We start from the raw sequence: 26538 nt of genomic DNA on the forward strand, positions 1-26538 counted from the left end.
CATTTTTCTAAGCATACTGGTCTGCTCTTAAGTACGCTTTAAAAGAGAATATTCATAAAAGCTACTGTAATTTAATATAGATGTTTGGACTAAGGTGGGTAAAACGTACCAAGTGAACATCTGTCTGTCCTTTTGTCTCAGTTATTCACACTTGAGGGAAGTCTAATTACTGAATCTATGTTCCCTTAAAGAGACATTATCATTACCTGCAGGAGCATCAGGACCAGTGCTTAAAAGGAATTAATTAATTTTCATTGAATTTGTAGCATCAATTCTCTTAAATGGTTTAACAGAAAAAAATTGACTCTCACTGATTATGGTGGTAATTAAGATTTTATAGCGAATGAGGACTATTACCTGTCATTGGCAAACTTCAAGTTTTCTACAGTAGACATTTTAAGGCAGTTTTGTTTCTGTTTGTCTCTTTTTTTGAATTATTGATATAATTGGTGATTTGGTAAAAATGGAATAGAATTCACTTAATAGTATCATGTAAATGTTATGATATAAATGAAGGAATGGTACTGTAGTTGATGGTAGAGTCACTTGTTCTTTTTAACATAATGTTTTGTACACTATTCTTTTTTCTTATACACTAGTCTAAGCATGTAATAAATGCTCAATAAATACTTTAGTGATTAAAACATGTTATGTCAAGTTAAATAGTAGATTATTGATTATCATTTGATAATTTTTCTTCCAAATTGAGATGATACTTTGTAAACTATCAAAATATGACATTAGTGGAAATAGGCTAAAAATATTTCACCCATATATTTGTGTTCATTCTGCTGCTTTTTTATGGTTAATATATGTAACTTGTACATTTGAAAATGCATTCTCTAATTGTTGCGTGGAGGCTTTTCTACATGTACATTAGGTAAAAATTGTGTTCAAATCTATGGTCTTACTATGTTTTTTTTTTTTTTTTTTTTGTGCTGCTAGTCATCTGCTAGTTTCTATAAGAGCTGTATTAAATCTGGTAGTGGATTTGTCCGTTTTGTCTGTATTTCTCAGTTTTTGCTTTATATAGTTTGAGGCTATGTTATTAAATGCTTGCAGGTTGAATATTATATCTATTCCTATTTAATTGAATCTCTTATTATCATCATGTAGCCCCCTTAACCCTAACGACATTATTTAATTTAAAGTCTATTTTGTCAATATTAATGTAGCTGCACCAGCTTTCTTTAGGTAAGTGTTGGTTAATTACATTTTTTCCATCTTTTTATTTTCAGTCTTTCTGTATTTTAATGATTTTGCTGTCTCTCCTATAAACAGTATGTAGGTGGATTTTTATGATGCAGTCTATCAATCTGTGGCTTAACTAGCAAATTCAGTCCAAATTACACATATTATGATCACTTATATATATATATTTAGAATTATTTCTGCCATTTTGTGCTTTTTGTCTTTTTCCCCCTCATTCTCCTGTTAGTTTTTGTTTATTTTCTCCCTTTTTTTCTAGAAGCTAAATGAAGCAGCATAGAAAATGCTGTCTTCTGCTCTTTTTATTCTAGCAACCACAATGATAATGCGAGTGAAGGGTTTTGTGCAGGACCTTACTGGCGCATTGTAGTTGCTCAGTAAATGTTACATAGATTTTCCTGTGTTTACTCACATTGGTGTGAGTGTGACCTAGTGCTCAACAGTGTTATTTAATTAGATTCTATGAAAATTATTTGACATAAGGTGTTACTATTTCTCTCTTCTTATGAGAAAAACCAGCTCAGAGAGGTTATATATTGATGAATTCAGAATGGCAGAGCAGAGTTAAACTCAGATGTTCTAATTCTAGGTGATGTTTTAGTGATTATTGATATGGCTGTTGTGAATTGCGAATGCAATAAATATTGGAAATGGACCTTATTTCATCCTTTGAATAGTGTTTTATTTTAAAAGCACAATAATATTAATATTCCAGTTAGGAGTACTTTACAGTCCCTTCTTCACAGTTCTGTGGTTTTGGGTATTACTTGACTGATTTCGATAAATCTTGTTGCTTTTCATATGCTTAGTTTTAAGACATTGGCTTGTTGGCAAAAAAGTCAAGTCCAATAATGTTTGCATTAGATGACACATTGAACGAACTTTACTGTGTGATCCTTTAGATTAGGAACTTAACCTTTATAGAAGATATGGAGATAAGTTATTTGATGTGAAGTTAATACTTTATAGTTCCACACATTTTTCAAAAGAGGAATAATCAAATTGACAGGTTGATGCAATTGACAGACTTGATTCTTAAATGTATTTGAATGTGGACTACCCAATGTTACTTTTATGCTAACCCTCCTCTTTCCACCTCTTGGCACAGACATGTGAGCGCCTAGTAATTTAAAAATTCTGACGAATGACACTTGATAAATGGTGTGATGCTGTGAATACTGATAAGCACTAGAAATTCAGTTGGTGAAGCATCAATTTCACACCTGAGACCCCAGCTCAAAGTTTAGGTTAAAGGTTTGCCTGGAGTCCATAGTCTTTTTCTCAGGTCCCTTGATAAATGCAGTGATTCCAAACCACATTTTTCTTCTGCATCAAATCCAAGCAGCATTCTGAATCATTAAATATTAAACCTTATATTCAAGAACATTATTCACTCATTAATATTGCATTGCGGCCTAAACTGCATTGTTCAAAACATTTTAGGATGTTATGCAAGTCTGTCAAAATATATTAACAAACTTAGTCATGTTGAACTAAGCAAAAAAATGACAAAATGTTTGCACCACAAACGTGTTGTAGTTGAATTTTTGTACAATGTAAGCATTTTGAGTTGGGATATTTGGAAATCACTGTAAAGATAAAATGGATGGCAGTGGAAGCCAGATGGAATGAATATTCATCTTCCACATAACATCTGCTATATATCTTAATGAAATTTATAGTTATCCCTGAAATTTTTCTTCCTTGACAGTATTTATTTATCTTTAAGATTATTCTAACTAGGACTTGAATATGAGTTAGTACAATTCTAGCTGCTTATAAAACTGAAGTATCTAATTCAGGGACCATTTTTCAAATCTCCCTGATGGCTATCATCACTGCAGAATCGAAGCTAGATAGGCCTCCTGTGAACTGTGGGGTAACCGAGACACTTGATATTCGGCAGAGTGTATGAGAGTGAGTACAAACCTTGGTCTCTTGGACCAAATTTGTTCTGGATTGCTGTGAACGCATCTGGTTTCTTGCTGCTTTTCCCAACCCTGTTAGTTACAGTGAGAAGCCATAAAATTCTTTCCATGAAGGAAAATGATAGAGGTATTTTTGTGTCTAAAATTCTTCCTTCTTAAAAAAAAAAATGGTGGTGGGAGAAAAATAAATCCTTTTTCTCGTGCGATAAAGAAAAGCCAAGTAGTAAAAGGTGTGAAAATACACAATTGATGAGATATGTTGTTTTTTTGTGCAGTGGCAATACCACAGTTTATGAACTTTAGCTGAAGTATGATTACATTGATTATATTATACGTTAGGGTTATTGACATTTAATGGGGTTGGAATTTAATGAGAGAGCTCTGTTAAAGAGTGTAGGTTGATTTTAAAATATCCTTGATTTCTCAAATATTTTTGAATGGGGGATGAATTAATTTTCCTGTGATACGTGGATCTGAAGCTCTGTAAGTAGCCCGTGGGCTCATCTTGAACACCTACAGCTGTTATTTCAAAAATGATAGAAACGGGTATTGTGAAGTAAATAATGAAGGTGGCGTAGTGAATTCCTGCTGGCTGAGAGCTAAATTATTCATTTTGTTAGTTTAGCTAACATGGTTCGTGCTGCGTGGGATTGGAGCACTATGTCAGTGACTAATGCTGCATAATTAAAAAGCCTCAGTTCCTCAGGCCAATAATAGGCTGAAATTTAGAAATGGTTGTTAACATCGTGGAAACACAGTTTTTATTTGTATGAGTAGATGTGGTTTACCTAATCATTTTGAAGTTTTTATGTTATGAAACATTTGTGTAACACATAGGTAGGCAGTGTGCCCAAGATGTTTTTTAACTGTAGTTAATCTTGCAATTCTTTCCTCTGGCTTTGCTTCCCACCCACAGTATTTTTCTTCTGGATTAGGCTGCCGAGGAGTCAAAAGCCTGGGTCAAAAGCCTGATGAGCACACTCCTCACTGCAACACTGCAGTCCTCTTCTCACTTAGAATTATATTGCAGATCAGTGAAGGGGTTTGGGACCCCTATGACTACTAAATTTGAGGGACTGCATAGCTATTTTATGTGAACTGAAATGTTAATTTATTACCTTCGCAGCCCTGGTAACTCAGAAGAGAAAAAGACCCAATCCAGATCTTGAATTTCTGTATTCTGTTACCCATGGTATTTTGTAGTCGTAATCAATGTGGCTATATAATCTTTAGTTAATGCTTCTTCACTTATTGTAATTCTATGTATACAGATTATACCTTTGGAATAGTGCTAGCAGTATATCTCAACCTCGGGAGTCTGTGAGTGAGGGGAGAAAACGTGGAAGCCCATTCTGTATCATCTGTTAGCCACTTGTTGCCACATAATATCATTACGTGTGTTGCCTTTTGCAGTTGCCTTATGGCCAAATGATAAAAGATGGAGGGCTTTAGGGAGGCAAGAAAGACTAGATGTGAATGTTAATATATTTGAATTGGAACAGTGGACATTTTTACTTTGAGGGGCTTTAAGCATTTTGGTTCACACAATCAAGATCATGTAGTACAGTGACTAGCACATGGCTTTTGGGGTCAGAAATCTAGAATAGAAGTCTTACCATGTGTTTTTGTAGGTGATTTTTTTTGAGCAATGTCTCTGCTTTGTTTCTTTAGCTCTGAAAGGTGAATAAACTACTCTGTGGTATTTTTGTGAAGATTAAATGAAATAATGTTTGTAAAACACCTGTTAAAATACCTGGTGCAAGGAGGTACTCCCAAAATGGTAGCTGTTACAATATTAGGTGAATATTATGCTATTATGCATATTCTTTCATTTAAATGGCATCAGTTGTATGTGAAACTCTTCAGGACTCAAAACAACAAATGAAATGGAATAGAGTGAAAGGACCACATGGGTCTGAATGCCTTTGTTTGAGTGAAATGGAATTGTGTTCTGGTAGACTCCTTACCAGCAAGGCCCAGATGTCCTGCCCCATCTCCTGCAGGTTGATTCCTTGTTTTCGCACTATGGTCTACATACTGAATTAGCCAAAAGAAAAAAAAAGTACTTTTAAATGCATTTTCATTTCAGGTGGCTCCATTTGTTTCCTTCATTGTTATCTTTGATGTGAATTCTGAACGGTAATACTTCTTATATCCGAAAGTATGTCTGTGACTTTACTTTTTAGTCAGAGATGGAAAATATCAATCCAGGGAGTGAACATGAACCCTAGAATGACAGTAGGTACAAATTTTTGGCCATAGTGGTACATTTTTCTGTTTTAAAGGCAGAAGTTAAATGAAATCCAGTATACTGCTTAGCGTGGCTTTCAGATCATGCATTTTTATTAGAATTTTTTTCTTTAGTGTTATTTCATAGGGGATAATGAACTAAAACATCTGCCAAAGGATAAGTTTTTGGCTGATGAATATAGTGTCAGAGAGGCATGCAAATCAGTTGCTGTTATCTAAGGAGAACGCATTTGTGGAGCAGACACGGTAGGTGCTAATGTTGTCTGTTGGACTCCTATGCAGACCGAGGTGACTTGTCACAGAAGGGTGAGCTTGGTTGAAGGGATGAGGCCCCTTCAGCACCTGATATTTCTTTTGAGGTTATAGAGCAGTTGAGGTGAGAAACATAGGGCCATCTTCAGTCGCATGTGAGATGGATGGATATTCTTTTTTTTTCTAAAGATTTAATTTATTTATTCATAAGACACACACACACACACACACACACACACGCAGGCAGGCTCGGACACAGGCAGAGGGAGAAGCAGGCTCCATTCCATGCAAGGAGCCTGACGGGGACTCGATCCGGGGTTTCCAGGACCACACCCTGGGCTGAAGGCAGCGCTAAACTGCTGAGCCACCCAGGCTGCCCAATATTCTTTTCTAAGGCCTGTGTTTAACTAGCTAATAATAATTATGGCTGTGCTCAGTGATGTAAAATTTGATTCCGAAGAGGCTATTTATCCTTTTGTTGTAGTTTATTTCCATTAGGTTTTTGAGAACAAAATTGGTCTGGCTGCACATACTACTTGGGTGCAGTAGGGTGGAGGGGGGAGGGTTGTCTTTCTGTTTCACATACAACTTCATTAGGCTCTTCAGCTTTCCAAAGAGGATGTCACTCTTCTCCCAGGCTGACCTTTGTGTCAATTGGCTATGCATTTCACCAGGATTATAGAGTAGGTGCTTGCCATGGAATTTAATCTTGAACTTACTACTGTGTAATATTTAATCAAACCACTGCTCTGTGTTACAGGCATTCTATTGATTCCTTGATTCCCTAGACCTGTCCTTCAATTATGCTTGATTATTATTAGCTGCAAAACTGGGCCATGCCATTCTGTCCTTATGTGAAATTGCTCCTATTTGATTGTTTAGGTGTTAATAGTATATATTACATATTTTTGGTATATATATAAAATATACATATTATATGTATGACGATGTCATTGTGTTTATAGTATAGGGGAGCCATGTTACACTCCAAAATTTCTTTTTAGGAAAATCCACCTTATAGGGAAAAGGTGATATAGGGAAATTATTTCCATAAGAATTGACAGTGCCCAATATTGTTTCATCCAGCACTTTTAATCAGGTAGTTCTGCCCTAAAATGTTTTAACAAATCCTTTAGTGTTAAAGAGTAAAAATGCAAGAGAAATGTTAAAAGTGGAGAGGATTTTAGGGAGTTGGAGGCTTGAAAGCACCTAAAGTGTCTCCACTGTCCTTCCATTTCAGTTTCAGTCTCATTCCCAGCTGGCACTGGTTAGAAAAACATTTGATGGGTGGGTGTGAATTAGTGGGCTAGTTTTGGCAGAGCACCAGAATTGGCCCCAGTCTGTCTGCGCCACAGAGAACCTTTTGGTTTCCATGTCCCTGTCAACTGGTCTGGGTGAGAGATGGGAACAGAGAGACTGTCTCCTGGTTCCCTTGATGGGGGCCTGAAAACTTCTCAGCTGGTAATCTACCACTGGGCCCCAAGGGCAGACCCTGCCTCATCTCCCACCGTTGAACAGGTATCTCCACTTAACGTGGCCCAGCAGCTGGGCCTACACCCTGGTGGGTGGACAGATGAAAATAAGGCACTTACTGGACACTGCAGCCAGACAGACACATGAGAGGAGTGTTCAGAAAAGGTGTTTCCTGCAAGAACTTTTGCAGTATCTCAGTGGTGCTTTTGATGCTTGTGGCATTGGCTCCTGTTGCCACTTGATCGTAAGATATATTGATTTTAAGGTGCATCTTGATTTTGTAGATATTGAAGAATGGGGAAGATAAGTCCGTGCATGTTATAGTTGATGAAATAGACTAAATTGTAGGTGGAGATAAGTGGGAGAGAAAGAGGAACAAGGGTAATTGAGCAGTATAAAACACCTCCCTGAGCTGAAGACAGGCTGGATTCTACACATCGAAGGGCTTCTGTGTTTAGGAGGGTTGATTGAGAGCAAATGCACAATGACTCATAGACACTAAAATTTCTCAACTCTAGAGATAAAGAGAAAATCCTATAAGCTTCCTGACAGAAAGAACCACTAATTTATAAAGGAAATAGGATCAGCCTGATTTAGGCTTTTCTTCTGCCAACCTGTAATCTATAAAGTTGAATGACTCTCAGGATTCCTGAGAAAAAAAATCTGAAACTCCTGAATTTTGTATTGAGCTCTCATATACCTGTCAGGTGAAAAAAGGACCTAGGAGTGTGTGAAGATTTTGAGAATTTAATATTCTCGAAACATTATTCTGATTAGCATCCAGAATCCATTAAAGAGACAAAACTTATCAGTTAACTTTTACAGAGAGAATTTAATAAAAGAATTGTTAATGAAGTATTGAAGGGCAGAACAGGCAGGAAGAAACAACCCACAATACACAAAAAGACCCCTAAGACAGTGCTATTTAGATAGATGGCTTATGTATATTTCTATTCATTAAGATTTGTCTTAGTAGTCATGTCAAAAAGGTATAAACAAATAGGTGAAAATAATTTGAAGATACATTATTCCCCCAGTATATCCAAAATATCATCATTTAACATAAAATTTACTAATGATACACATGATATTCTTGTTTTCATACTAAGTATTACAAATCTAGTATATACTTTATGCTGACAGCACATCTTAGTTTGTAATAGCTATATTTGTGTGGCTATTATTATTTTTAAAGATTTTATTTATTTATTCATGAGAGACACACAGAGAGAGGCAGAGACACAGGCAGAGGGAGAAGCAGGCTCCCTCCTGGGAGCCTGATGTGAGACTCCATCCTAGGACCTGGGATCATGCCCTGAGCTGAAGGCAGGCACTCAACCACTGAGCCACCCAGGCATCCCTTGTGCCGCTATTATTGATTGTATTTGACAGTACAGCTTGCAGGTGTCCCAGAGGTGGCCCTGGCGGGAAGCAGTGGCAGTTGTTAAAACATTGAACCTGCTGGAGGGGTTCTGTGAACTACTGTTCAGCCTCAGAAGAGGAGGTGTCTCTTGGCTGGTGGTGCACCTGTCTGTCTCCGAGCTTGGAAGAGAAGCCAGTGTGTCTGGGACCCAGGTTTTGAGGATCATCCTGGTAGGTAGGGCTGACATCTCCAGAGTGGGGTGTGGCAAGGTTGATTTTGCGAGTGTGGGCAAACTGGATTAAATAAGGAGGCCTGAGTGATGCTGAAAGGCATAGACAGCAAACAGCAGAGTGCCTTTTTTTCCTCTCCCCAGCCTTGCAGTCTCCCTCTGGCACCCTCTGTTGGCAGAGCCTAAGAGGGACCCAACTGCAGAGCAGCAATGTGGTTTAGAGACTCCCAGATCTCACGTCACAAAAGCAGAGGATAGAAGAGGGGTGTGAAGTTGAGTCATAGATGAATACCTGATGTAGTAAAACATCTTAGGAAAATACTTAAAAAGAGAATTCCAACCAAATTACAAATTCATCACAACATATCTCAATATAGGGAAAAGTGGAGAAGAGAGGACGCATCCATGAGGAGCAGTCTTTGTATTGTATGCATGAATGGTGGACGGGAACATCTAATAAAAGTCCTATTCATATGGATTCTTTAAATTGGAGAGAAATCCTTGAAGGGAAAACTCAAGAACTGTATGAATTTGAAGCACTGAACTCAGCTAAGGTTGGGTTGTGGGAAAAAGTCAGTGTATTCAAATGATTTCATCTTACTGAGTTTGCAGAGGGTAGTGGTTGAGAAAATAGTAGGAATTGTGTTTTTAAACAATCGCGGGGGGGGGGGGAGATGTGTCTGTGAGGGGAAAGGAATGACCACTAATTGCGTAGAAAAGTACACCATAGGTCTTTTTGAGAGAGAAAGAGAATATATAGTAACTTGATATAACCGGGAATCAATAAAGGGGGATAAAAGATAACAAAGTAAAATTAATAGTGAACATAATATAAAATGGAAGAAATAAAGATAAGTGCATTAGTTATTATACTGTTAATAATTGTGGCTGGCCACACTGTCCATTTAAAGATCAAGGTTCTCAGATTGTGTTAACACACAGACATACCTACCCACCCAGGAGCTATGTATTATATGACATACACTTAAAGTAATCTGTGTTAACCTTCATAAATGAAGGTTAAAAATTAATGAGTTGGCAAAGCTATCCCAAACAAACAGAAATATGAGAAAAGGTGCAATTCAGTTTATAAGCACCAGCCAGAATAAAGAAACATGATTATGGAATGGTAACAAGCACACCTGACAAAAACAAAGAGTCATTAACCTTTATGTGTCATTCAAATTAGCAGCTCAATAGAAGCCAAAAAACAGAAATTTGAAGAGTACTTGATGCAAAAAAGAAAAATAAAGGACTTTTTGTAATCATTCTTTCCTTAAAAATATTTACTCTGGGCCTGTTGGAGGAATATGCTAATAAGCTTTAGCATTAAAACGTCTCCCATAAAAGAGATGGATTGAGTTAGGTGGTGTGTGAATCTGTACTTTCCAGAGGCATACTGCCAGTGGAGGGTGAGAGGTTGCACTTTGGTTCAAGCTTGAAAATTCTTTGAAATAGAAAAGAAGTATTGATTCTTTTTCCTCTGCAAGTCTTAGAATGGAGAATGGTAATAATATCTTCTCTCTCTCTTTCTGCTAAAAGTTTCTCCAGACTTACCAACTTAACAAGGACATAATTTCAAAATGGGTGTCCTGACAAGATGCATCTTTTATGAAGAAGAAACATAATGCAAATCACTGTAAAAGGCTTGATGCATGTTTCTTAAACTGAAGGATTCTGGGATGCTGTCATTTCTTCAAAACTGGGTCCTCTTTATGAGAGCCTCCCCCCGGTATCTTAGATTCTCAACCAGGGATGTCCTAGTTTTCTGTGTTCCAGAGGAAGCTGACTCACATTGTCACATGTCCCTGGCTCAGTCTGTGTCCCTTGTGGGCTGATGAGATAGATGCGCTCTAGTGATGCCTGCACTTGTCCTCTCGTCCCTTTCTCCTCCACTTGACTCTGTGGTTGTCCTCCTCTAGCATCTTAGTATATAAACACCTGTAGCACCCACAAAAGGAATGTTGGAAGGGGAAGGAGTGTAGACACTATCTAGACAAGTAACAGGTCATGCAAGGTTATTTTATCCTACTTCTATGGAACAGTTGGCTTTCAAGCCCTAACCAATATGCCTCAATTTAAAAGTGCGTCTCCCTCTCCCTTCCAACCATTATTCAGTTGTATTTTGAATTTTGTGACAACTGATGTATTCTTTAAGGTAGAAAGTTGACTATTGGGATCCCTGGGTGGTGCAGTGGTTTAGCGCCTGCCTTTGGCCCCGGGTGCGATCCTGGAGACCCGGGATCGAATCCCACGTCGGGCTCCTGGTGCGTGGAGCCTGCTTCTCCCTCCGCCTGTGTCTCTGCCTCTCTCTCTCTGTGTGTGACTATCATAAATAAATAAAAATTAAAAAAAAAAAAGAAAGTTGACTATTTTGGTTTAAGATGCCTCTGAATATTCAGCTTAAGCCAGATAAAGAAGTAGCTATAGGTTGTCCTAGGAGAAGGAAGACAGGGGTGCTTTAGGGGGTCATGAAAGTTCCTCCTAGGGAATTTAATTATGGATTTCTGAGGGACAGGGAGGTTGATGGGCCATGGTTATGCAAACATTAACTTGAGAATAAAATCAGAATTCTTTTCAAATATAAATGTATTTTTCACTGCAGTAGGAGAATGTATTTGGTAAGAAAATGATTAAAAAAACCAAGACAGGTAGAACTTTTCCCTTAAGAACTGAAATAGAGGGCACCTGGGTGACTCAGTCAGTTAAGCGTCTGCCTTAGGCTCAGGTCATGGTTTTGGGGTCTTGGGATCCAGCCCCACATCATCTGGGGCTCCCAGCTCAGCAGGGAGTTTGCTTCTCCCTCTGGTTAAGATTATGGTTATGGGTAATCCCCAATAAAAGTTGTGGGCTTCCAGTTAATGGGCTGTTTTTCCTCCAGCATCGTTTTGAAGCTATGCAGGAAAATATCCAGACTAACTATGACTAAATTTGAGTGTAAGCTAAAATCACTTTTAGAAAATGTTTTTGTGCAAAGGAAGGAAACCTTGATTGTTAAATTCTGAATGACATTTTAAATGGTATTTATGTAAAAACATAGATGACAAAAATAAATGTCTTCTTGGTTATATTCAGAGCCAGGTCATAATGCTGGTTTAATAATACCTGATTTACTATATGGTTTGTTAGATTGCAGTCCTTCAACTTTCCAAGAAGTGCCATTTATTGCTAAATTACCATTACATAAAGAATACCTATGTTCTGTACTATACTATGCTCATACTCTGTATTCTTTCAAAAATATTTATTGAATGCTAGCCAAGACCCAGGCACTATTTAACTTACAGAAGCTTTGGTTTTATGTAACTTCTCTCTGTCTCCACTTCCTAATTCAAAATACAATAGTCGATTCTATAGGTTTGTTGTGAGTTATACCTGACAAGCGCCTAGACCTGTGCCTGGCACAAAAGTCAGCATTATTAAATACTATTTTTATCTGCTGTACATATAGATATTACATACAGATACATATAAGTGTTACGTATAGAGAGACACATGGCTGTTATAAGGCTGTATTGTGGGTATATTAAAGTACCTCATGTATCTGTTTTGGAACCTCAGTGCACAAACATTCTTGGCAGTATTTGAAATAATTTGAGTTGGAGAAGAATTAAGCTTGTTGTGTACTCTTATTTATATAAAGTCCTACTAATAAAAGTTGTATACTTGTTCCATCATTATTTTTAATAGTCTAATAATTAGCTCCTTGAATTACCCAGCTCAGCTTTTCTGTTTAAAAAATAAATAGTAAACAGTATTTTGAATGCTGGTTCAGCATGTTCTGACAAAGTATGATGCATTAAAATAAAATTCATCATTAGCATTAGAAATGACCTTTGAGGTTGTAGTCGCTCATTTTTCTCTTCCAGTGTTGGAACAGTCTGAGTGAAGCACATGTAATACTTTGCAGATATTGTCTGTGTAAAATGGTCACAGTTCAGGTGTAGATAAATCATTTCATCAAATCACTTTATCTCTAACAATCTTCATTTCCCATTTATTCTCACCCATTATCTGAGGTTCTTGTCATCTTTCCTCAGTAATATAATGGCCTTATACATTAAATTATAAAGTAATTTTTCTAAGCTAGAATTGTATAGAATTACTTAGGTGTCAATATACATGAAGATAAATCTGAGTGTTTGTGAATGGCCACATGGGCAGTGTGCAGGTTCAGAGAAACATTTTGGGCCGCTGAAAGCCAAACCACTTTGGGAAAGGGCTGGTTATGATTTTGACTCTGGCAAACTGACTTCATAGAGTGGAAAAAAATGAAAAATGAGCCTTTAAAAATAATTATGAATAATATCAGATTTAAAAACTGTGCTTATGTGACCACAAAGGTGAATAATGTAGTGGAATCTAATTCCTGTAGAGGGATTGACTCTTTAGGAGGTTTAAGAAGCATAGCTTTGGAAATCAGATCAGATTGTTTTATGTCTCCCATGTGGTCTTGTACATCTCCGTCCTTCTCCTATAAAAGAAGGAGGATAGTAATGCCTCCTTCATGGAGGATAATGAAGTTGACTACATTCAAAATGCATAGCTATAGCTATCTTTAAAATGCCCTTCCCACTTTCTTGAAATCTTTACATTCTTTGGAATAAAATAATATTGGGTGTTTTTTCCTACAGAAACTGAAACATGTAGGACTAGATTTTAGATATCTATGAAAGCTGAATGTATATGAGTTTATTTTTTTCCATTTAAAAGGACATGTTATAATAATATTCATTATAGGAGATTTGGCTGGTTTTTAGAAATTTATTTTGCTGGTGTATCTTAAATCTCTCACCTGATTGAGAATATACCGAGAAAAACAGCTAAGTTGCTAGGGCTTGAGGTATAAGGGCAGAGCTGACTGGTATTTGTTTCATTAAGCTTGGGCAAGCTATCCAATTACTTAATGCAAATAAGAAAAGTTTACACTAAACTCCTACTTCTTTGCTTAAAACTCTAGAGAATTTAAATGAGGAGAGATATGTATTTAAAAGAAGGAGATTTAAATGAAACTTAAATCAGGGGCTTAATGTAGAATAATATTAGACCAGGAGATTTGAAATAATAAGTGGGGAATGCCAATAAATAAAAAAGAGAATGTATTCTCCAAGATACCTGGTTTGTTTAGTTTTATTTTGAGATAATTCTTAAAGCTTTGGAAACTTTATAATAATGGCCTGTTTTATCTCATGCCTCCTTTTCACCTAACAGGGACTTTCAAAGAAGTAAAGTGCTGCCTTCTATGGTGGAGGGGGAGCACTTCACTTGTTTCTCTTCTGGGGTGTTTACAAAACAAGCTGGCTTCTGATGTGCACCTCCATCACTGGGCCATAGTAGCACCCAGTGAGACTGGATCAACGCTTTTGGCTCAAAGTAAGAGAAAAATGAAATGCCTTCTACCTTTCATAGATGGCCATTGAGTAAAATAGCTTGATGGAATAATCCAAGCAAGGGCCCCAGAGAGGAAGCTCTGAAAAGAATTGGGAGCTTCTGAGCATAGCAAAGCAGTAGGAAAATGATCTAAATGAGTGAAAGAGGGAACTTAGAAGGAAAGTATTGCTGTAAATGAATTTTGTGGAGGAGAGATTTGGGGAAATTAGGAATATGACAATTTAGCGATTTTTCATCTGTTGTTTTGACTTCTGAGGTGAAAAAAGAAACCTCATTTAGTGACACCATCTACCTGAAACTCTTCCCTCCAAAATAATAGGAAAGGAAGCAAAACTTCTAAAATTCTCTAAAAATTTTTTTCTAATGTTGCAAAGGTGATTTTAAGCTTCAGGCATCCTTCAAAGCCTTGCACTAATTTTTATTGATAATTGTGTGTGTGTTTGTGTGACCCTAGATCTGCCAGGCTTTGTTGTCCGAATCAGCAGGCACACACAGAGCTCTAAGAGAAGCCTTTCTCAGTACCTCTGGACTTGACTCTTGTTTCCCCTAAAACACGTTCTCCTTCTCCAGGTTGCTCAGTTAATATCCTTTAGATTTCAATTCAGATATTTGCTCCCATCCATATAGTGTCAGAGCAGCCTCATTTTTTTTTTTTTTTTAAAGGTGCATCAGAGTTTAAGCTTCACAAGGGTAGGAACCGTGTCCCTTGTGCTCACCATTTTGTTCTCAGTGATCATAATAATGTCTGGCACCCAATAATTATCTATTGAATGAATTTGTGAGACCCATTTGTTCTTGCCTAGTTCATAGTTTTTATCCAGTGGGAAAATCTAAGGATGAGACTAGAAATATAAGTGCCCTCTGAGTGAAAAATGATAAAAATTTGGGGATAGTACCCTTTGTTTCATTTATCTTCCGCCACCAACTTTCTCAAGAGTTTCTGTGGGATGAAGAATAAAGTATTTAATGTATGGTGTTTGTAAAACTTTTATCTTCAAGGGACCTTAAGATTATGTAGTTCAATCATCATATATTTTTTTAAATTTTTATTTATTTATGATAGTCACACACACACACAGAGAGAGAGAGGGAGGCAGAGACACAGGCTGAGGGAGAAGCAGGCTCTATGCACCGGGAGCCCGATGTGGGATTTAATCCCGGGTCTCCAGGATCGTGCCCTGGGCCAAAGGCAGGCGCTAAACCACTGTGCCACCCAGGGATCCCCCAATCATCATGTTTTAAAGCTGAGAAAACAGGTTTATTGGATTGTACAGCTAAGTTGCTTATAGGTAATAAGAATTTCCTGGGCACTACTGCCTGACTTTCTGAAGATGCAGGTCTATTTGTAAGGACGTATATCTAAATATGTGTGTGTGTGTGTGTGTGTGTGTGTGTGTGTGTTTGTGTGTGTATGTGTGTATGTATATATACATGTGTGTATACATATACTTGTGTGTGTGTGTATATAGGCAAGTGGGAAAGGGATAGGGCTGCAGGTCATTGTCAGTTTTTTATTTTGGAAGTCCTTGAAGATAATAAAAATAAAGCAGAACTTATTGGTGAAAATGTGGGGAAAAAAAGATGGAGAGGACAGAGTGGATACAGTCATGGTATATTTAGTGAATTTGGAGATTTTCTTCCTCTTTTTAGAAAACTACTGCTTTCTCTGTATTGCTGACCCCATAGTGGGTACTATTATTATCACTACTACTTAACCTAATAGCGTCGAGTGCTTATTACATTACAAGCATTGTGCTAAGTGCTTTATGTACATAGAGCCCTGTAAGGTAGGTATTATACCAGTTAATTTTACTCATGAGCATAACAAGACCCCAGGGAGGTTAACTCAAGTCTTCACTCAGCTAGTACGTGCTGGAACCTTGATTTGGACCCAGGACTCCCAACTCCAAAGTTTCTGCATCTATACCAGGTATTGCAAACTGATACCTTATTTTTATTATAACATTGAAGGCCTTTGTGCTCAAGTTTTTGCTTCTTTTTCATTAGTTTGTCAAAACTTTTTAAGTTGAGCCCCTTTTAACTCCATTTGTAATTAAAATTGGTATCATATGCAAGTAAATTAAATTAGAAAAAAAACTCAGGTAAGTATTATAAGATAAACAATACTTTAAAATATGCTACACCCCATGTGGTAGATATGAGAAGATTTAGTTGAATAGTCTTCATTTTATGTTACTGAATTAATAATGTAATTTTTATAGTAGTTGTATATATGGATGTAAAATCCCTGGCAGAGTGCTTGGCATATGGTAGGTGATCTAGGCATGATAGTCATTTTTATTATTTTATTTTAGTTTCCACTTGACTTGTAACCTAGGTAGTATCTTTTACTTGCGGATGACATGCCAGTAAAATGCTTTAACTGCACCATTTCATAATCTGATACACTAGTCTCAGCAGTTACCAGCACACTGTCCTTATGTGGACTACTTCATTTTTGTTGTTATTCTCCTTTTGTAGATCTCCAGGATTTATGTGGGTAGAAGTATATTTTGGTAATTGAGGGCTGTGGCTCTCATTTCAGTATGCATTAGAATCACCTGGAGAGCTTATTAAAAGGCAGTTTGTGGGGCACTACCCCCACACTTTGTAATTCAGTAGGTGTGGGTGTGTCCGAGTCTTTGCATTTCTAACAGATCCCCACAGATGCTGCTGCTGCTATTCTACAGAAGTGGCGAGACTGCTAATGATCAGTGTTCTTTTATGAGTATTCACGTCCACTGAGTTACTGTATTGATAGTATTGATGCTGCTGAACTTACTGTGAAATAATATGGAGAAATTTGGTTTATGTAAGTGTAATTGTTCTTACTGCTTAAGGAAAAGCTATTTTTTTTAAAAGATTTTATGTATTTATTCATGAGAGACACACAGAGAGAGGCAGAGACACAGGCAGAGGAAGAAGGGGGGATTCTGATGTGGGACTCTACCCCAGGACCCCAAGATCATGACCTGAGCCAAAGGCACATGCTCAACCACTGAGCCACCCAGGTGTCTCAAGGAAAAGCTTCTAGAGGTTACTTTTGTTTTAGAGAATTTCAAAGTGTAGGTTTTAATGTATGTCTATTATTTATCTTTATTCAAGACATAAAAACACATGGGTTCAATTTTTAAGAATGTATTTTACGATTATATATATGTATTTTTAGTGATTTATTTATTTGATAGAGAGAGAGAGAATATGCAGGGAGGGGCAGAGGGAGAGAATCTTTAAGCAGAACCCTCCCCCCCTCTCCCGCAACCGGAGAGCCCTACTCGGGACTCCATCCCAGGACCCATGATCATGACCTGAGAGTCAGATGCTCACCTGACTGAGCCACCAGGCACCCCTCGGATTCTATTTTTAATTATAATTGATTATAATGGGGATCCCTGGGTGGCTCAACGGTTTGGCACCTGCCTTTGGCCCAGGGTGCGATCCTGGAGACCCGGGATCAAATCTCACGTCGGGCTCCCGGTGCATGGAGCCTGCTTCTCCCTCTGCCTGTGTCTCTGCCTCTCACTCTCTCTCTCTGTGTCTATCATGAATGAATAAATAAAAAATCTTTAAAAAAAATAATTGATTATAATGAAATTTGGTTGTAATTGACTTCTGAGAATTTCAGAGTATCTGGATGATATGGCAATTTAAAAATAGTAATAGAAATTTTTATTTTTAGTTCTTCTCAAGAATCTTTTAAAAACAAATGTGATAGACTAGTATTGAATTCAATTTGGTACTCATCATTCCCACTTACTTACAAAGTAGATTTCACTCAGAATTTTACTTATACCAACATAACAATTTTACCTTTTCTTCTTAAAGCATCACTTGTACCTTTGGGGATAAGATGGTGTAGAGGGGTTATTCTTCAAGAGAAGAAAAGGCTATCAGAAAATTTTGTCCATAAGATTAGACTAAAATGTATTCAGTGATTACTGAATGCCTTTATGTGCCAGGCATTATGGTGAAAATAGGTGCCAAAGTAATTTATCTTTTTCATACACAATCAGGGGTTTTAGTGGATTGTAACTTAATATGATGTAATTGTGTGATGAGGTTACTGATAAACCCAGTGCTGTCAGATGCTTCATTAATAGAATTAGTATTGTGTACAGATCTTGGGAGGTGAAGTTCTGCTGTCTTATTTTGCTAGACTATGTCCACAGTGTTACATTTGGTCTGGGGCTAAGGGACAAATTGGAGTCATTCCAGAAGTGAGGATCCCTGCTGTTCAAAGGTCTGGCCATTTTTGCAGATGAGGATTGTTGGAAAGTAGGAGTAATTTATCTTGAGGGAAGAGATCTTAATTATGTTTTTAGTTCCTTGCTGTAATGTAAGATCCCCGAGGACAGGGATCCATCCTTTCTTGTTCAGCATTTTGTCATCAGGGCCTTATGCAATGGCGGGTGTATATTCAACACACTGTTGGATGAGGCAATTTTGAGGGGAAGATGATGGTTAGTTTCAAATATTTGTCTTGTAGATAGCTTGTTAATTAGATTTACTGCTTGTATCTCCAGAGGACAAATGGAGGCACCAGGGATGGAATTTTTAGGTGGGCACATTTCAATTTTACATAAGAAGAACTTTGTAAAACTAGTTAAGCAAGTCCTATCAATAAACTTTTTTAGGGATTTGAATTCTGCCATTTTAAATGCTTGGGTAGAGGCTGTATGAGGCCTTAACTAGAAAATACACCTGCTTTTAATAAATATAGGTAAAGGTGATTTCCACTATTTCTCTTTTTATTTAAGTATTTTGTTAAATAATGACCAATAACATAGTTTTTCCCAAAGTTAGTCCTTTTTTGTCTTTTCAGACTAAAGCAAGGCAAAGAACTGGACCGGGAGAGGGCTTTTGCCAATGAGCAGTTAACCAGAGCTATTCTTCGAGAGAGGATATCAAGTGAAGAAGAACGAGCCAAGGCAAAGCACCTGGTGAGTATTAAAGATTTAATAGAAATGTCTTGTCTACAAGGAGATCACTGATGTTTGGGAAAAGCTAATGACCCCTTACCAGCTTTTAGTGTTGACAAAATGCATGGTCTTTCTCTTTGCTTAGATTTTCTTGTGTTTTTTTTTTTTTTTTTTGACAATTTGCAAAGATTAACCGTGAAGGACTTTTTAAAGCAGGTAACTAGAGAATTATTGCATTAAAGATCAACAGGGAGACACTGGCACAAGCATCTTGCCTGAAGGGATATTGCTTGTTTGCTCTCCCCACCCCTGCCCCTGCCCTGATTTTGATTTCATTGTATTTGAAACCTCTGGGGGCAAGCAGCCTATCTTGTTTCTCTTTCTGCTTGCAACCACCAGATTTTAGTCCAGGAAGTCTCCAGCAAAGGTGAGTAAGGTTTGATCAGTCACTTTCTGGGATTGATTGATTGATTGATTGGTTTTACTTTCTGGGCTTTAGAAAGGGAAAAATGCAGAGCAAAGACTTTGAGGGAATGATCTTCTTAAAGAAAGGGAATCTTTTTCTTTTTCTTTTTTTTTTTTTAAAGAACTATTCAAAAAAGATTTAAAAGCAAAGACTACATGAACATGTTTAAAAATGATTATTAATAGCAGGGAGAAAATTTAAAAGGCACGCCTAAATCTGTCATTCTTATATAACCATGATTTACACTGGGGTATGTTTCCTCTAGACAATTTTTATTTCCTAGGTCTATTACATACTTAGAATATATGAGAATTTGTATATATAAGAATGGATAAATATTTGAACAATGCTGCCTATAGCATTTAGCATCATGAACATTTTTCTTACATCAACGAATGTTCTTCTGAAATGGAATTTTTAATGGCTGAATAAAGTTCTGTTGTCTTTGTGCATCATAACGTAGCAAACGATTTTCCCGTTAGGTAAAAGTGGGGCTGCTCTGGTTGAAGCCTGGGGTCCTGACTACTTACCTTCCATTTCACCCTTCCTAAAAATCCACATCTACCTTCTCAAACCTTTAGTGTTCATTGGAGTGTAGTTAGTAATTCAGTGGAGAGGTAAAATGAGACTAGGTGATGTCCCCAGCTCAGCAGGCAATTAAAAATTGTTTAAAAATTGATAAGAAAAGTATCAGTTTTTGTTCTCTGGTATTTTCCCTTTCTTGGAGAGGTCATGTGCCATTAGAGAAAATAAAAGGAAGCCGATGTATAGTGAATCCATTTCTCCAAAAACTAATTCAAGGTCCAGACTGAATGGATAGACAGTGAAACCAGAACAAAGGTGATGGACCAAGAAAGAAATGTCCAGGGACAGGCTGTTTTGTAACTCTCTTCTTTCTCCATTCTAGGGTTATAGGATATAGATGGCAAATTACAATATCTCTCAGATTTCAGCACCTATCATAATATTAGCCAAATAGAGCCCTTATAGCACTTTGAGAATAAAAGTAGAATTTATGCAATAGGATTGTAGTTGATCTGTCCTGGCTTGCATGTTCTTAGACGTTTGAGTGGTAGTTCATGATCAAAGCAACATGACTGCCCACAGTATAATTTAGGTACCTGATGATTCCCAACTTACATACAAGATTAACCCCCTGTATTGTTATTATTCATTATAGAAAGCATGCATATTTGCTGTGTGAGGATCAGAAAGTAAACAGAAAAAAATACTAAGGTCAGTTAAATTACCACTATCCAGAGATAATTGCTGTTAACGTTTTGGCTTATTTTTATATTCCTTTCCCCATTCCACTAAGTCTGTATAAAACATTTATATTAATATGTTTATATGTATTTCCCCAAACATAGACAATAGTATACAAAGTCTCATATAATTCTGGATATCAAAAAATAATTTAGACTATAAGGTAAAAATCTTTCTCTATTAATAAATATTTATTTGTATGACCATTTTTAATGTCTGAATGTATTTCACTGAATTTTCTTCTAATAAAATTTCTTTCTAGAAAATTTGGAAAATAGAAAAATTACTAAGGAACCACCTCATACTCATTAGGATGGCTACTATCCAAAAAAACAAAAACAAAAACAGACAATAACAAGTATTGGCAAGGATGTGGTGGAAATGTAAAATGGCACAGCCACTATGGAAACCATTATGGCGGTTTCTCAAAAGACTAAAAATAGAATTACCTTATGATTCAGCCAACCCACTTCTGGGTATTTATCCAAAAGATTTGAAAACAGAGTTTCAAAGAGATATTTGTATGCCCATGTTCACAGCAGCATTATTCACAGTAGCCAAAAGGTGGAAGCAGCCCAAGTGTATATCAACAGATGAATGCATGAACAAAATGGGGTGTACACTTAGAATGAGATGTTACTCAGCCTTAAGGAAAGAAATTCTGACACATGCTAAGACATAGATGAACCTCGAGGACGTATGGTAAGTAAAATAATCCAGTCACAAAAAGACGAATGCTGTAGGATTCCACTTAGATGAAATATCTAGAGTAGTCAGATCTGTAGAGGTAGAATGCAGAAGGATGGTTGCCCTGGGTTTGGGGGGAGAGAGAAATGGAACACTTTTCAATGGGTATAGAGTTTCAGTTTTGAAAGATGAAAACAGTTCTGGAGATTGGGTATATAACAGCGTTAATGTACTTTTCCTGAACTTTTCACATCTAAGTGGTTAAGATGGCAAATTTTATGTTTATGTGTATTTTTGTCACAAAGATCAAAAATTCTAAGGAAATAAACATTTACTGCACCTATAATATTTAAAGAGTATACAGTTCATTTTTTCTTTCTCCCCATGTGTGTACAGTCCAGGTTTCCAGATTCTACATCTTGTATAACATGTGATATGGGATGTGATTTAAGTCTAATGTTGTCCCTGAGTCCTCAGCTGGGGACACGGGCATCCCCAGAACCCCATAGTTCATGTGAGAGTCACCCTGAGGATGTTAGCATGGTTCTGCTGGGTCCCCATTGCTTCCATTCTTAACCCTAACATGGGGGGCTGTTTGGGTGATGGCCAAACATTGATTTGGTCCTCTTCATTTAGAACCTGAATGTTGCAGCCTTTAAAAAAGTAAAGGGGTTCACACTTTGCAAGGAATTAGAAAGCTTTCTTTCAGGAGAACTAGAGAAAAAAGAAACAAAATTGATGTGATATTGGTACTGTGAAATAAAACTAACTCTACTCCCAGCCCCCATGTTCCTCCGCCCACTAGCAGTTGACATTTAGATTGCTTGCTTTTCTCCTTACATGGGAGTTTGGGCTTCTCTTCCCAAAGAGCTTTATAGAGGCTCTTTGAAGGACAAAGTCACGAGAGCCTTGTTGCTGAAGTTTTAAAATAGGATCAGATCTGACTTTCCCTTTAGGAAGAATTGCTTTAGTTGGAGAAGCTGTAAGGACTATTCTAGATCTGAAAAGACCGTGGCAGCCAGTCACCCTACTTCTTACTCATTGGAATGATAATTTTAGTTAGCAGTTTTGCCCAGAAGTCTTGAAGAGGCAGTTCACTGATAATCTTACCTACATGAAAATGCTAAATACAATTCACATTAAAAGAATGCTTCTTAGGAAAGCACCTCCATAAAGAATGAAGATTTCATAATAGGACAGCAGCAGGCAACCTGTAAAGTTTGTGCAACTTGACATTCTGTGAATCATTAAGATCTCATACGTATAAATCTAACATTGGCTATGTCATTAGATTAAAAAAAATAAACTGTAGGGACTTGTGTCTCTAAGTTTGCAGTTACATTTCTTTTTAAAATGCTGATTAAAATTTTGACTTACTTTTTTTTCTGTCTTACTAAATTTTGCTGATTTGATGACATTCGTCTTTTTTTGTCATCATCACTTAACGGTGATGTATTTTTTTTTTTAAAGATTTTATTTATTTATCTATGAGAGACACAAAGAGATGCAGAGAGAGAGGCAGAGACACAAGCAGAGGGAGAAGCAGGCTCCATGCAGGGAGCCCGATGTGGGACTCTGTCCTGGGACTCCAGGATCACGCTCTGAGCTGAAGGCAGCACTAAACTGCTGAGCCACCTTGGCTGCCCTCTTTTTTCTGTTTTAACCTCAACTTTAAAATAACCTAAAATTTACCTAAGGAAATATTTAAATATTTATGCATCTAGTTGTAAAATAGTTTCCTTCACCCATTGGACAATGTTTTAGTGAGTGCTTACTATATGAGAAACACTGGGCTAGATACCAAGAATATATAAATGAAAGAGACAAACTCTTGTCTGTAAGAAGTTCACAGAGGGGCACCTGGGTGGCTCATTTGGTTAGGTGCTCAACTCTTGGTTTCAGCTTGGGTCGTAATCTCAGGGTCCTGAGATCAAGCCTTGTTTCAGGCTCTGTGCTCAGTGTAGAGTCTGCCTGAGATTCTCTTTCCTCCTTTTCCTCCTCCTTTTCCCCCTGCTCTCTCTCTCTCTCTCTCTCTTTCTCTCTCTCTCTTTCTCAAAGAAAGAGAAATAAATCAATTCATAGTATAATGGGGGAGACACTGATACATTAAAAATAATGTTAAGAAGGGCTAACTCTGTTAATAGAGCCATATATTCTTGTGAGAATTCTCAGTTTGGGGAAAGCAGGGACTTTCTTTTAACTCCTTGCTATATAATGCAATCATTTGTTCAACACATATTTGGGTGCCCAATATATACTAGTTCCTAGCAAGGGGAAATTAGTCAATTCATACTTGTTGATTGAATAAATGAAGAATTGAATCTATTCAAGCCTTGAAAATGGGAGAGGAAGTGGGAGAGAATAGGAAAGATTTCTCAGGGAAGTGGTGCCTGAGCTGAGTCTTGGAGGTATGAGTGGGAATTACACATATGGCTGAGGAGTGGGGATGGCCTAGTCTTAAATATTGCAGGTGAAAGCTTGGGGGCACAGGGACAGTGGGACACTACCAGGAATGGCTGAGTCAGAGGTCCAGGGGAAGGAGCATTGAAGAGTGAAGCAGAAATTGCAGGGCTAAGGTCATGAGTTCTATGAATGTAATCCAAGGAACCCTGGACTGGATACAGATACGGGTTTAGAAGGGCAGAAATAAAGTAGTTGGGCATTTTGGTATCTCACTCTAGTGAAGTGTGAAGGATAGACTAGAAGAGGAAGTGAATGGAAATGGGCAAGTTAGAAGTCTTCACATTAATCCAAGAGAGAATAAGTGGTGCTTGAATTAGGACAGTGCTAGTGGGGATGGAGAGAAAAGAGGGAGAGAGGTAAGGGATACTTACGTGATAGTATGACTAGGATTTTAGATTTGAAGGGTTGAGAGAAATGTCAAGGGTAGCCCTAAGGTGTCTGGTATTAGAAACCCTCTTATTTTAAACAGGAAAAGTAGTAATGAATTACAAACAATCTGGGTTAAATGTATATTGTGAAGTATAACTTCAGTGTAGAATTGGAAAGATTCTGGCCTCAGATATGGCACTAATTATTTTGTTTGACTTTATTTATTTTAAAAAAGATTTTAGTTATTCTTGAGAGAGAGAGAGAGCAGAGACACAGGCTGAGGGAGAAGCAGGCCCCCCACAGAGAGCCCCTTGCTGGACTCTATCCCCAGACCAGGATCATGTCCTGAGCCAAAGGCAAATGCTCAACCACTGAGCCACCTAGGCATCTGTATTTTGTTGGATTTTATTTATTTTTAAAAGATTAAAAAAAAATTTATTTATTCATGAGAGAGAGAGAGAGAGAGAGAGGAAGAGACAGGCAGAGGGAGAAGCAGGCTCCATGCAGGGAGCCTGACGTGGGACTCAATCCCAGGTCTACAGGATCATGCCCTGGGCTGAAGGCGGCGCTAAACCGCTGAGCCACCGGGGCTGTCCTTGTTGGACTTTAGATGAGATCATTAGATCATTATGTATTTTGGTCCCTTTCTGCATTCCTCTCCTTTGCAAATTAATTAAACACCTACTATGTGCTAGGCACTGTTAGTTGCTGGGGATGCCAAAATGAACTACATCTTGTTGTTTTTCCTCGAGAGTCTCCTGTCAAGTATAAGGTTTGTGGGAAGGTCATTCTTAACCTTGAACTTTTTTCCTACTTATATTTCTTTGGATCTCTAAAACTTCATAGTGTTTAGAAAAAAAAAACACTAAAAAATAGAGAAGATGAATGCATAAATTTAGTTTTTCTAAATTTAAGTGACTGTTTCACCAAAATGTCACTTTTATCCCCACTTTCCTTTTTGTCTGAAATGCACCAGTGAAGCAATCAAGAAGAAGAATTGATTAATTTTGTGCTGTGTGCTTTTCAGTTCTGTGTTTTGTTTGTGCTTCAAACTGTGACAGTTGAAATTTCATGGCAAAAAAAGAGAAAGGTTTTGAAATTTGGGGTATGGAGGAAAATGACTAAATTAAAAGAAGTAGATAAGAATATCACTGCTGCCCAAATATAAGTGGCATTCTGGCCAAGGGCAGAGGATGCAGTTGGGGGTGTCATTTTGAAATGATTAACATGGTTCTTGCTAAAAAATTCTCAATAAAAAACAGTAAGACTAATCACTTGGGGCTTTCAGTGTCATTAAAATTAACCAGGTGAGTCAAGTTGCAGTGTAGCGGCAGTTCTCCTAGGTTCTTTTATTGGACACTTAAACATACTTAAAAAAAAAAACTGTTACAGGGACGCCTGGGTGGCTCAGCAGTTTAGCGCCTGCCTTTGGCCCAGGGCATGATCCTGGAGTCCTGGGATCGAGTCCCACATCAGGCTCCCTGCATGGCGCCTGCTTCTCCCTCTTCCTGTGTCTCTGCCTTTCTCTCTGTGTCTCTCATGAATAAATAAATAAAATCTTCAAAAAAAAAAAAACCTGTTGCAGTTTTTTGGGTGCAATTTAGCACTTTGATTATAATCTCTATTAGTGTGTTCCCTCTGGTTATATAAACCGTGTGCTGGTTTTCTTGCAAAAAAAACACCAAGCCCCAAATGTTGTGACATGCATGGTATATTAAATTTACTTTCAATGCCAGAAAATGAATTTAATGATTTTGAACTTTTGCTTTTGAAGACTATTTAAATGTAGAATTTCTACTTTATGTGTGAGGGATCTAAACCATGTAAGTATGAAATATTTTCCTCAGTGTTACTGGTAAGAATGGGACCTGGGATCCATCTCTAAGTCTCATTCTTACTGACTCTTGCTCAATTACTGTCTGAATAGGAAGTTTATTTTTTTTTTAATTTTTATTTATTTATGATAGTCACAGAGAGAGAGAGAGAGAGAGAGGCAGAGACATAGGCAGAGGGAGAAGCAGGCTCCATGCACCGGGAGCCTGACGTGGGATTCGATCCTGGGTCTCCAGGATCGCGCCCTGGGCCAAAGGCAGGCGCCAAACCGCTGCGCCACCCAGGGATCCCTGAATAGGAAGTTTAAAGAGCCTTTATCCCTTAAGACCAGTAGGAGCAGAGGTGCAGTGCATCGTTTTGCCTCCTGTGTGTTTGGATTCAGCAGGCCATTACAATTTCCAGGACAGAGCATTTAGATGCCATCTTCTCTCTTTATGTTG

The 26538-nt window shown here is 37.6% G+C and overlaps 1 protein-coding gene across 1 annotated transcript in view; it reads left to right on the forward strand.

Annotated features, from left to right (window-relative positions):
* Positions 1 to 26538, forward strand: part of CHCHD3 (coiled-coil-helix-coiled-coil-helix domain containing 3) — a 276896-nt gene that overhangs the window by 80069 nt on the left and 170289 nt on the right. The window contains exon 4 of the mRNA XM_055307617.1: positions 18918 to 19035. Coding sequence (XP_055163592.1) covers positions 18918 to 19035 — 118 coding nt within the window. The remainder of the gene's footprint in view (positions 1 to 18917; positions 19036 to 26538) is intronic.

The sequence above is a fragment of the Nyctereutes procyonoides genome, unplaced genomic scaffold (assembly GCF_905146905.1).
Source record: "Nyctereutes procyonoides isolate TBG_1078 unplaced genomic scaffold, NYPRO_anot_genome, whole genome shotgun sequence".
NCBI classification, from domain to species: domain Eukaryota; kingdom Metazoa; phylum Chordata; class Mammalia; order Carnivora; family Canidae; genus Nyctereutes; species Nyctereutes procyonoides.